The sequence below is a fragment of the Castor canadensis genome, chromosome 7, assembly GCF_047511655.1.
Source record: "Castor canadensis chromosome 7, mCasCan1.hap1v2, whole genome shotgun sequence".
Lineage (NCBI taxonomy): Eukaryota > Metazoa > Chordata > Mammalia > Rodentia > Castoridae > Castor > Castor canadensis.
The window spans coordinates 132,623,360-132,636,854 of NC_133392.1; the positions used below are offsets into that span (position 1 = coordinate 132,623,360).

The window sequence follows — 13,495 nt, forward strand, 5'->3', positions numbered from 1 at the left end:
CCAGTATTTCCCAACCCAAGGAAATCTTGTCCCACCCCTATACTACCTCCCACCCCTGGGGATATCTGGAGACTCTTTTGGTTGTTATAATTTTGGGGGATGGGAGAGGCCAGTGATGCTGTTAAACATCCTATGGTGCACAAAAAAACTTCCACAACAAAAAAATTATCCAGCCCAAAATGCCAGTAGAACTGAGGCTGAGAAACCCTGCTGGCCTCATCTTTCAGATAAGAAATCAAAGCCTGCTGTGCACCAGAGGCTCACGCCTATAATCTTAACTCGGAGGTGGAGATCAGGAGGATCAAGGTTTGGAAGCTAGTCCCGGCAAATAATTCTCCAGACTCTATCTTGAAAAAACTCATCACACACACACAAAAAGGGCTGGTGGAGTGGTTCAAGGTATAGCCCCTGAGTTGAAATCCCAGTACCACAAAAAAAAAAAAAAAAGAAATCAAAGCTTTAGAGAGCTTTACTTACTTGCCCAGAGTTATGCAGATGGTAAATGAATAGGAATCTAAAATCATCTCTGTATGACATCAAAACAAGGGTATATTCTATCACACACACAAATACTGGTGAGTGTTTCAGGTGAGATTTGCATCATATATTATCAGTGACTCCTCTCCCCCATTTAGTCTTGGTATTTTAAATTTTGCTGACCTCATCTAGGAAAAGGATTCAGAAGCAGCTTTCTCAGACTCTCAGGTCAAATTTAAGAGATGCCTTCTTTTGTGCTTCTCTGTATCTACTATCTATAGCTTCCCAGTAGCAGTACCATAGTGTACAGTGTGCTTGTGTAACTATGTTCCTTTTAGACTATAAGCTTATGAAGGTTTGCCTCTCCATTTTTGTATTCCTCATGCCAAGCAAAGTATCTCAGCACAGAGTACACATTCCATAAATACGTGTTAAACAAATAAAAGATTAAATTACATAATGTACCCAAGGAAACATAACTACTAAATGACAGAACCAGGACTCAAATCCAAGTTTCTCCATTGCGAAAGCCTGTAACTGCTGTCTCAGTGAAGCTAAAAATTAGATCTTTTCTTTATCTTGCCTGTGGGAATTCCTGGATCATAAAGATATCATGAATAGCTACATATCTACATACACACATATGTAAAGATAGTTTATCATGTGAATTTTCTTATTTTTCAGGAATCTTCAATTCAACATGTACCTTCTTTAAAAACTTGCAAGGTAGTTAACATGTAATAATAATCTCTCCCAAATACCAGACTTTAAAGGAGCATGGTGTTTTTATTTGGTAGTCTTCCTGAATTGAATATTCATTGCATAGAAATTGATGTTATTTTGAGTTGTCAAAGACACTGTGAAAACTAAGTATATAAAAACTAAGAGTCTCTCAGGAAAAAGAAGAACTCACTTTAGTTTTAGCTTTTACTTCTTCACTGTCCCCTTCTCCATCATTGTGGGGTTCCATGCCAGACTCCTGCTGGGTATCTTTGTTTAGTACCGAGTACTCTTCTAGTAGAGTGTCAAACAAAACTATTCGCTTGTTCTTGAAGAAGCCATAAAAATAAGCATTGCTGTGGGAAGAGCGCTTAGATCCTAAGGAAAAGACAGTTCAAAGCACGTAATATAATTAAGAAGTCTGGGGTCCTTTGGAGAGACTCCTAGAAAACTACACTATTGGAAAGGACATTAACATTTTCAAACAGTTTAATATCTAAAGAAGAACTGAATCAATGGCCATGACCACCAGCAATGGAGAGTATCTGTTTTCCTCAATTCTTGCCAACAAATACTTATGCTCATTGCAGCCTTATAGCAACAAGTAAATGAGCTTAAATATCCAACTATGGTGGAATGATTAAATTATGACAAAGTTATGAAATGGAATTTTAATCAGCCAGAAAAAATTTATACTTTTCAAAGAATTTTAACAAGAAAAAAGCTCACCACTGTACTATAAAGGATACAAAACTTCATATATATAAGATTTAAGAAAAAAAGGTATGTGTAAACAGAAAAGCATAAACATAACCAGATGAAGAAATATATCAAAATATTTGTGTTTATTACTAGGTTCCAGTAACGAGTAAACTTTTGTTTCTTCCCTTTTGCTTTTCTTTCTTTTCTAAAGTTTTAAAAATAAGTGTACTTACTTCTGTAATCAGAAAAACATTAAAGCTATTTTTATAAAGACTAGCAGAAAACATGTCTAAATTTTTAATAGTGGCTAACAGTAGCTAAACTATGGTTGATTTTTATTTTCTTCCTTATATATTTCTTCAATTTCTACAAGTCCTTCAGCATACAGTGAGCTGAGTACAGTAATTAAGAGTACAGACTTTGGATTCAAATCTTGGCTGTGCCATGTATTAATTGTGTAAAGTTAGAAAACTTTTTTTAAGCTTTCTAGTTTCTTGTTTATGAAGCAAGACTAACATTTACCTCATGAGATACTCTAAGTAGAACAATTAATATACTGCCTGACTCATATAAACTACTGCATACTTTTTTTTTTTAAATGAAGAAATGATAAAACATTTGTTTCTCTTGAAAACCTTAGGTCTCTTCAAGAAAATGTGAGTTTTGCATTTACTCATATTTCTGATGTAAAGTACTAGGCAATATGTTTATCTTTTTTTTTTGTGGGACTGGGGTTTGAACTCAGGGCTTCATGTTTTTGGCAGTATATTTAGAAGATAGTAAAGCTTTGATAAATAGAAGCTATTATTTATTTACTGCATTATTATGTCACTTTTTGGTTTGGCTGCTTGTTAAAAAGAGATTCTGGAAGTACGTACTAAGTCAAAATTTCTAGGAGTGGAGGCCAGGAATGTCTTGAGTCTCTATACCAGACTGTCAGCTTGTAGTATATGTTGTGCCTGGCATGTAGTATATGTTGAATATGTAGTATTCTCTCGCAGTCTGGAGTTTAACTCAGGGCCTTGCACTTGGTAGGCAGTGCTCTACCACTTGAACCACGCCCCCAGTCCTTTTTGCTTTAGTTATTTTCAGATAGGGTCTTGCATTTTTGCCCAGGGTCAGTCTCAGACCATGATCTTTCTAGCTATGCCTCCAGTGCAGCTGATGACACCACCATTCCCCACTTATTGATCAAGATGGGGGTCTCGATACTTTTTTTTTGCCCAGCCTGGCCTTGAACTGTGATCCTCCTGATTTTCACCTCCCAAGTAGCTGGGATGTACAGGCATGAACTGCTGCACTCAGCTTTTCTTGGTTTTTGAGACATTACTTTCTCCTAGTCATCTTCCTACCTCAGTAGTCTCTCTTAGCCTCCTTTACTGGCTATGTCTCCAATTTCAACTCTAACTCTGGCCTAAGTGTCCTCATCCATGGCCTTAACCACCACCCAGGTACCAGGGACTTTCAAAGCTGTACTCCTAGACCTGACCTCTTCCTAGAACTCTAGGCTCACATATCCAACTGCCTGTTAGATATTTCCACATGGAAGTCTATAAATCTATTTGTTGTTTATATTCTTTTTTTTTTTTGGAGGGTAGGGGGCAGGACTGGGGGGTTGAACTCAGAGTCTCCTGCTTGTTAGGCAGGCACTCTACCACTTGAACCACGCTGCGAGCCCTGTAATTTTTTTTTTTCTTAAAACTACTAAATTTAAATTTTATTCCCTTCACAGAAAACACTAGAGAAACTTCAAGACAAAAATACATACTGATTTTCTACAAATACTGTCAAAGGTTTTTTGGTTTCATTTTGTTTTTGTGGGACTGGGTTTTAACTTGGAGCTTTGTGCTTGCAAAGCAGGCACTTACTAAGCAGTTGATCTACTGCTTAAGCCACAGCTCCAGTCCTATAAAGTTTTTTTAAATGTATTATTAGGCAACATTTTTAAAGTCAATAAATTTTTATTTAAGGAATTTCACAATTCTATTTCTGCCCATCAAAGTAAACTTAGCTTCTCCAAAGCAGAATTTCAAGATTAGGCATTTTTAAAAGAACTAATGCTTAACCCAGTTGTCCTATCATTCCACAATTCTTTTGTTTGGTTTTCTTGTATCTCCAACTTGAATTATGGACATGTGGATGTAAACTTCAAAATTCTTCATCCAAGATCTCTGGTATCTAATTTCTTCATGCAATTTACTTTCGGGTCACTTTAGGGCAGATGGATCTGCCTGCTACTCAACTGCTGCCATCTTCTAAGCACAAATGAGTTTAGATCATATTCATTTATGAGCTATATATCACTTAGGAATACCCCCAGATCTAAGGGATATGCCAGTACCTAAGGTAAAAACAAATTATTAAGTCTTTCATACTTTTTGTTAGCTATTTTGTAGTTCCTTCCCACAGACCTAATAAATGGTCTTCTGAGTAAAGCAAAACCAGAGTTATGGTATGAGGTGTTTCCAACGAGGTGCGGCTAACAGTGGGATACACCTCAACTTGTTATTTATATTCTCATGTGTGCTTTTTTCCTGCCCACTATTGGAATCTCCTTTCAGAGTTCAGGGAATCTCACACCATGTAAATCTTGTGAGAGACTGCTTCTCATTTGGGAAATCTCAAAAGCCAGGTACTTCCTTCTCCAGCGCTCCTAGCAGCTAGCCCCAAGCCCAGGCTTAGTCAGTCAGATGCATCTACTGGCAACTCTGAATAATCAGCCAATTACACAAAGAAGCAAAGCAGTCAAGAATTAATTCTATAAATGCCTGTGACACAAATGCTAGGAATACGAACACCTGAATCCTGTGTCCTTCAGTGGCAATAGCAGTGTCTTCCCTGAAGTGGGTCCTCCCTATAATTCTGAGTTCCTAACCTTCCTATGTAAATGGTTCATGTTCTAAGGCTGGTAAACTTAATTTTCTGGAGATTTTGTGAGCTATCAAATGTTTCAATAAGGAATTTTTCTGCTTAAATCAGACACTGTTACTATTGCTCACAGAACTGTAATGAATACATTGTTGAAAAGATTTCTCAGTATGTAACATAGTCATTAATACTTTTTATGGTAGTACTAGGGATTGAACTCAGGGTCTTGTGCTTGCTAGGCAGGCACTCTGCCAGGTCCCCAGCCCCATTAGAACTCTTTAATTCTCCACAAAGGTGTTCCTGGCTTTTTCCCTTTCGATAAACTATCTAATTGCCTAGGTCAAAAATCTAAGCCGATAACTTGGTATCTCTTACTTCCCCACATGCAATCTATTAGCAGATCACATCAACTCTAGCTCTCAAACCCATGACAAATGCATCCAATTCTCCCCATCAACTACTACTGCCCTAGTCTAAGGAGCCATTATTCCCCATCTAACTACTCAGATTCCACGCTTGCTTCTCCCTAGAATGCATTCTCCATACAGCAGCCCATGACAGTTTAAAAATATAAGCCAGACCAAATCATTTCTCTGCCTAAAGCCCTCAATGGCTTTTTCTTCTGAACTTAAAATCTAAACTACTTACCCTGGCTTTCAAAGGCCTACATGGTCTGACACCTGTCTACGTCTCAGATTTCATTGCATAAAACGCTCTTGTTTTGCTGCAGCCACACTGGACTTCGTGGTCCTTGAAGAAACCAAGCTTGAGGTTTTCCCATTGATCTCAACATGGATGGCACATATCTTTAGGGCTTAGCTTAACAGTCATTTCCTCAGAAAGGTCCTTTCTGATGGCCCAATTTAAAACTCTCTTGTTTTGTTGCAGCCAGCCACACTGGACTTCGTGGTCCTTGAAGAAACCAAGCTTGAGGTCTTCCCATTGATCTCAACGTGGATGGCACATATCTTTAGGGCTTAGCTTAATAGTCATTTCCTCAGAAAGGTCCTTTCTGCTGGCCCAATTTAAAGTACCTAGAGTCATCCTCTATCACATCACACAAGTTTAATTCTCTGCACAGTACATGTTATTTGATGTTGTTTTGAGAGCAGGATTCTCAGCTTCTTACAATAGCCCTGCCAATTTATAAATTTCTAATGTGTGGTTGTACTGCTAGTAACAACATTCATCAACAACATTCATTCAAAAAAAATTTTTTTGTGTGGTACTGGGGTTTGAACTCAGGGCCTTGTGCTTGCTAAGCAGGTGCTCTACCACTTAAGCCACACCTCCAGCCCTCATGCAATATTTTTCAAGATTGCTACTATTGCTAACAACATAAAAATATACTTTACAGATGAGCAAACTGCTATTTAGCAATTGCCCAAAGTCACAAAAGTAATTCACGATAGAGCTATGATTTAAGCCCAAGCCTATTGACTCCAAAACCTGACCTCAGAAATGCTATCTCCAACCTGCTCAAATCGTGATTTTCCATAGTCCTAGTTCATGTCATAACACCCCATATAGCCTTCCCTAACTACCTTATCTAAAATGGAAATAGCATTGATAATTATGTATCACAAATGTTACTGATTACTTCCACAGTCATATCATTATGAACAGCAACTTAGGAATTCCCTTCAGTAAAAGCTCCTAAGAGATCGTTCTACTAAACTTATTAGTGTGCTACTAATTGAATACTACAAAAAACACGGTAAAGTCAGTATGATGTGGCTTATTCTTATCATTTCCCCAAAGAATCTTAAGCTTTTCCAATTGTGCTGTATAGCCTCACAAGCCATTAAATGTCTGAGATTTCTATACTCTTCTAGTTACTGTTAGTTCATTCTTTTCAGTTGTGATCATTTTTGTTCTACCCTCTGCAATTGCTTCTACATTTCTTCTACTCCTTCATATAACAAAGCTGCTTCTCACTGGTGATATTTTATTTTAAAGCAGGCATTATCAAACTATGGGCTTGCAGACCAAATTCAACCTGCTGCTTATTTGTATGAAGTTTTATTGGAACACAGCCATGTTCATGCGTTTATGCATTGTCTACAGTGCTTTTGCACTGTAAGGGCAGAGTTGCATAATTGCAAATGTGCCCAAAAAGTCTGAATGCTTAATATACAGCTTTTTACAGAAAACTGTAGCCTAGAGAAAGTACAGATGAAACCTAGAGGGATAAAGTGATTTATCAAAGATCCCACAGCTGGTAAGTTAAGGAGGCAAAATCAGTTATATTTATTTTATATGAATTTTAATTTATAAATTCTGAACATCATGGAACCTTACAAAAGAGTTTTTCTCTATAGTTTTGTAGACTCACTTAAGACTTCAGAAGTTTTACACAAGTAAATAGAAAATTTAACTTTAAAAGGCAATCATCAGAAAAGCAAGAGCTTAAACTAATCTGAAATACCTGATGGTATACCATTTTTGATAATGTACAGGTTAAACAGAGTTCTCCAAAACACTGGATAGCTTGTTGGAGGAGACAAAGCCAATAACATTGGTTTTGTTTTAGAACCTTTAAACTAGTGCTATCTGGAATCTGACTATTCAAGAGTCCGATTCAATTACCTAAAGGAGCTAAGTAGGTAACAGTCTACTACCTAATACAGTATAACAGAGTGAAAAAAGGCCTTGGCCAAAGATTAAAAACAATCCTGTAAAGCTAATAAAACAGAGCTGTAAGGAAGGAAAGGGTTTGGTGCCAGGCCACCACTTTATCCCCAGACTATGTCATCAATTCCTATAAATCTTAAAAAGCCAAAATGCAAAATCCTATCCTAATCTTTAAGTAACAAGTTAAATAAACAATAAAAATTGACTTGTTTATTAAAAATTTAATAAAGAACTCAAAACAAATCACTCTACATGAAACCTTCTTAACCCCAGGTAGCCTTACCTTCAACAACATACACCTTAGTCAAAGGAAAGTCAATATTCTTTGCCATTACTTCAATTTCTTGTTTAAGCTTTCCTTCAGGCAGAGGTGTGAATTTGTCAAATAAAGGAGCAATATAATCAGCATAGATTGTGACAAGGACCTGAGAAGTAAATGACAGAACAAATGATTATGTTCTCAAAGAAAAAGTACTCATTAAAACATGAAAGAAAAGAAAAATTACTAATTATTAAATAGATTTAATTATATTGAAACAATTATGTCCACACCAAACTTGAGGACAGGAAATTTATCTGTTCTGGTATTCTCAGACCCAATTATCCGAGACAGTAAGAGCACAATATCTGTTTGATTAATTAAATCAAAGTAGAATCCGATTATCACAGCAAATCTGTCAATTTTATTTTAGAAGGTAATGCTACTAACAGTGAGTGAAATCAAAGGATGGTAATAAACAGTCCTTCCAAAACTATCTTAGGAATTTCTGCTACTTCATAAGCCAATCATAACATGAACTTCTGTTTCTCAGTAATTTTTATTTATTTATTTATTTTTTTGGTGGGACTGGGGTTTGAACTCAGTGCTTCACATTTGCAAATCAGGGACTCTACCACTTGGACCACAGCTCCAGTCCATTTTGCTCTGGTTATTTTGGACATAGGTCTATCCTCCTGATCTCAGTCTTCCAAGAAGCTAGAATTACAGGTGTGAGCCATTGGTTCCCAACTCAGAGTAATCTTGATACACGTGAAGTCTTTGCTAAACAATCATCACAAGAGCTTGACTGTGTCTTTTTATTACAACTGTCTAATATGTGGTTTGCTCTTCTGCTAAAATTAATCCTATAGTTCATAACATACAGTTTGGTTGAAACAGCACTTCCTTAGGCATTTCTGGAGTATTTCCTCAGCTCCATTTCCTCTAATCTCAGTTAGTCATATAATAAATATCCAACTAGCATCCATTTTCTGATCTTAATAATCCCCCTGGTGGAAAGTAAAGCTATGAACATCACATAATTCAGATTAAAATAAACAATATCAGTGGAGTTGAAGAGTTGATATTTTTGGGGGACTGTGAAGAGACTACTTGTTGTGCTACAGTATGTGTGCTGTGAAGTAGTTTAGAAGATGAGAGGGAAAAAAGGAAAAGAAGATATGAGGGGAGAAAAACTGAGGGGAAGGGAGGTGAGAGGAAAAGGAAATGGGAAGGAAGAGAAAGAAGGAGTTAGCAGTGGGGGGAGGGAAAGAAAAGTGAAGAGGAAAGAAGGAAAGGAAGGAGAATGGATAAAAGGAGGAAGCAGTAGAGAACAGAGAAGGGGTAAAAAGCAGGGAGAGGGAGCTATGTACTACTTGGAAGGTCAAGATCAGGAGCATCTAAGTTTGAGCCCAGCCCAGGCAAAAACTCAGTGAGATTCCACCTCAACAAACAAGCTGGGCATGGTGGTATGAATTTGTAATCCCAACTAGGCAGAGACCATAGGTAGGAAGATCAGGTCATAAGCCTGCAGGGCAAAAAATGAGAAAATGCATGACCCTATCCAAAAAATAAGGCAAAAAAAGACTGAGGGCATGGCTCAAGGGTAGAGAACCTGCATAGAAAGGGCGAGGCCCTGATTCAAATCCCAGTACTATCAAAAAAAAAAAAAAAGAAAGAAAGAAAGAAAAGAATAGGAAAAAAAAATGAGAAGGGAAGGCAGAAAGAAGAAGAAGGGGAAAAAAGTCAGGTAAGTATATGCTTTTTTCATGTCCCTCTTAAGTCTGGCACTGGGGGGGTCAGTCAAGAGTCATAAATTATCACACTTAAGTCATTCATTGTAGTGCAAACTCACAAATGCACAGCTCCAAACTGCCTGGAAACTAGATCATTAAAAGTGACCAGCAACTAGCTTCTAGCATCTGTAAGAGTCAGCATAAAGAGAAGAAAATTTATGCTTAGTCAATTCTCTTATTTCTATATCCAAAAGCAGACACCAACAGGTAAGTTTTTATGAGCACATATTTATATTTCATCCTCCTCTTAAGAACTGTTTACATGGTAATAAAAACTAAATCAAGTAATCCCATCAATAAACTTTGGTAAAAGAATATGAAATAGATTTTACTCACCAGAGAGACAACTAATGTGAACAGCCAGGCATAAATAAAAAAATAGTCACCCCCAATTTTAATAATGTAAAGCAGAAGTGAAGACACAGGCAATAAAATACACTGGGTCACAGTAAATTTTTTGATTGCATCTTTCATAAAAAACTCCAAAGTCTGAAAAAAAAGAAAATATCACCATTATAAACTGAGGAACTGGTTTTACTTTTAAAGTAAATGGTATCCTAGGGCACAAAGCAAGCCTCAGCAAATATAAGAAAATAGAAATAATACCGTGCATACTATCTGACCACAATGCAGTAAAAGTAGAACTCAACAACAAAAGTAAAGACAAAAAACATGCAAACAGCTGGAAACTAAATAACTCATTACTTAATGAAGAATGGATCATCGATGCAATAAAAGAGGAAATTAAAAAGTTCCTAGAAGTCAATGAAAATGAAAACACAACCTACCGGAACCTATGGGACACAGCTAAGGCAGTCTTGAGAGGAAAGTTTATAGCCATGAGTGCATATATTAAAAAGATTGAAAGATCCCAAATCAATGACCTAATGATACATCTCAAACTCCTAGAAAAACAAGAACAAGCAAATCCCAAAACAAATAGAAGGAGAGAAATAATAAAAATAAGAGCTGAAATCAACGAAATAGAAACCAAAAAAACCATACAAAGAATTAATAAAACAAAAAGTTGGTTCTTTGAAAAAATAAACAAGATCGATAGACCCCTGGCAAACCTGACTAAAATGAGGAGAGAAAAAACCCAAATTAGTAGAATCAGGAATGCAAAAGGGGAGATAACAACAAACACCATGGAAATCCAGGAAATCATCAGAGACTACTTTGAGAACCTATATTCAAATAAATTTGAAAATCTAAAAGAAATGGACAGATTTCTAGATACATATGATCATCCAAAACTGAACCAAGAGGAAATTAATCACCTGAATAGACCTATAACACAAAATGAAATTGAAGCAGCAATCAAGAGTCTCCCCAAAAAGAAAAGTCCAGGACCTGATGGATTCTCTGCTGAATTCTATCAGACCTTTAAAGAAGAACTGATACCAACCCTCCTTAAACTGTTCCATGAAATAGAAAGGGAAGGAAAACTGCCAAACACATTTTATGAAGCCACTATTACACTTATCCCAAAACCAGGCAAAGACACCTCCAAAAAGGAGAACTATAGGCCAATCTCCTTAATGAACATTGATGCAAAAATCCTCAACAAAATAATGGCAAACCGAATTCAGCAACACATCAAAAAGATTATCCACCACGACCAGGTAGGCTTCATCCCAGGGATGCAGGGGTGGTTCAACATACGAAAATCAATAAACGTAATAAACCACATTAACAGAAGCAAAGACAAAAACCACTTGATCATCTCAATAGACGCAGAAAAAGCCTTTGATAAGATCCAACATCATTTCATGATAAAAACTCTAAGAAAACTAGGAATAGAAGGAAAGTTCCTCAACATTATAAAAGCTATATATGACAAACCTACAGCCAGCATTATACTTAACGGAGAAAAATTAAAACCGTTCCCTCTAAAATCAGGAACCAGACAAGGATGCCCACTATCTCCACTCCTATTCAACATAGTACTGGAATTCCTAGCCAGAGCAATTAGGCAAGAAGAAGGAATAAAAGGAATACAAATAGGTAAAGAAACTGTCAAAATATCCCTATTTGCAGACAACATGATCCTATACCTTAAAGACCCAAAAAACTCTACTCAGAAGCTTCTAGACATCATCAATAGCTATAGCAAAGTAGCAGGATATAAAATCAACATAGAAAAATCATTAGCATTTCTATACACTAACAATGAGCAAACGGAAAAAGAATGTATGAAAACAATTCCATTTACAATAGCCTCAAAAAAAATCAAATACCTAGGTGTAAACCTAACAAAAGATGTGAAAGACCTCTACAAGGAAAACTATACACTTCTGAAGAAAGAGATTGAGGAAGACTATAGAAAGTGGAGAGATCTCCCATGCTCATGGATTGGTAGAATCAACATAGTAAAAATGTCGATACTCCCCAAAGTAATCTACATGTTTAATGCAATTCCCATCAAAATTCCAATGACATTCATTAAAGAGATTGAAAAATCTACTGTGAAATTTATATGGAAACACAAGAGGCCACGAATAGCCAAGGCAATACTCAGTCAAAAGAACAATGCAGGAGGTATCACAATACCTGACTTCAAACTATATTACAAAGCAATAACAATAAAAACAGCATGGTACTGGCACAAAAACAGACATGAAGACCAGTGGAACAGAATAGAGGATCCAGATATGAAGCCACACAACTATGAGCAACTTATCTTTGACAAAGGAGCTAAAAATATACGATGGAGAAATAGCAGCCTCTTCAACAAAAACTGCTGGGAAAACTGGTTAGCAGTCTGCAAAAAACTGAAACTAGATCCATGTATATCACCCTATACCAAGATTAACTCAAAATGGATCAAGGATCTTAATATCAGACCCCAAACTCTTAAGTTGATACAAGAAAGAGTAGGAAATACTCTGGAGTTAGTAGGTATAGGTAAAAACTTTCTCAATGAAACCCCAGCAGCACAGCAACTAAGAGATAGCATAGATAAATGGGACCTCATAAAACTAAAAAGCTTCTGTTTATCAAAAGAAATGGTCTCTAAACTGAAGAGAACACCCACAGAGTGGGAGAAAATATTTGCCAATTACACATCAGACAAAGGACTGATAACCAGAATATACAGGGAACTTAAAAAACTAAATTCTCCCAAAACTAATGAACCAATAAAGAAATGGGCATGTGAACTAAACAGAACTTTCTCAAAAGAAGAAATTCAAATGGCCAGAAAACACATGAAAAAATGCTCACCATCTCTAGCAATAAAGGAAATGCAAATTAAAACCACACTAAGATTCCACCTCACCCCTGTTAGAATAGCCATCATCAGCAACACCACCAACAACAGGTGTTGGCGAGGATGCGGGGGAAAAAGGAACCCTTTTACACTGTTGGTGGGAATGTAGACTAGTACAACCACTCTGGAAAAAAATTTGGAGGCTACTTAAAAAGATGGACATCGATCTACCATTTGATCCAGCAATACCACTCTTGGGGATATACCCAAAAGACTGTTACTCCAGAGGCACCTGCACATCCATGTTTATTGCGGCACTATTCACAATAGCCAAGTTATGGAAACAGCCAAGATGTCCCAGCACTGACGAATGGATTAAGAAAATGTGGTATCTATACACAATGGAATTTTATGCAGCCATGAAGAAGAACGAAATGTTATCATTCGCTGGTAAATGGATGGAATTGGAGAACATCATTCTGAGTGAGGTTAGCCTGGCTCAAAAGACCAAAAATCGTATGTTCTCCCTCATATGTGGACATTAGATCAAGGGCAAACACAACAAGGGGATTGGACTATGAGCACATGATAAAAGCGAGAGCACACAAGGGAGGGGTGAGGATAGGTAAGACACCTAAAAAACTAGCTAGCATTTGTTGCCCTTAACGCAGAGAAACTAAAGCAGATACCTTAAAGCAACTGAGGCCAATAGGAAAAGGGGACCAGGAACTAGAGAAAAGGTTAGATCAAAAAGAATTAACCTAGAAGGTAACACCCACACACAGGAAATCAATGTGAGTCAATGCCCTGTATAGCTATCCTTATCTC

The 13,495-nt window shown here is 36.9% G+C and overlaps 1 protein-coding gene and 1 pseudogene across 1 annotated transcript in view; both read right to left on the reverse strand.

The window, feature by feature from the left end:
• Positions 1-13,495, reverse strand: part of Zmpste24 (zinc metallopeptidase STE24) — a 53,722-nt gene that overhangs the window by 21,419 nt on the left and 18,808 nt on the right. The window contains exons 5-7 of the mRNA XM_020171673.2: positions 9,793-9,945; positions 7,685-7,826; positions 1,391-1,575 (exon numbers count right to left, since the gene is read on the reverse strand). Of these exons, the coding sequence (XP_020027262.2) occupies positions 1,391-1,575; positions 7,685-7,826; positions 9,793-9,945 (480 nt within the window). The remainder of the gene's footprint in view (positions 1-1,390; positions 1,576-7,684; positions 7,827-9,792; positions 9,946-13,495) is intronic.
• On the reverse strand, positions 4,283-4,401 carry LOC141425334 (small nucleolar RNA SNORA18; annotated as a pseudogene).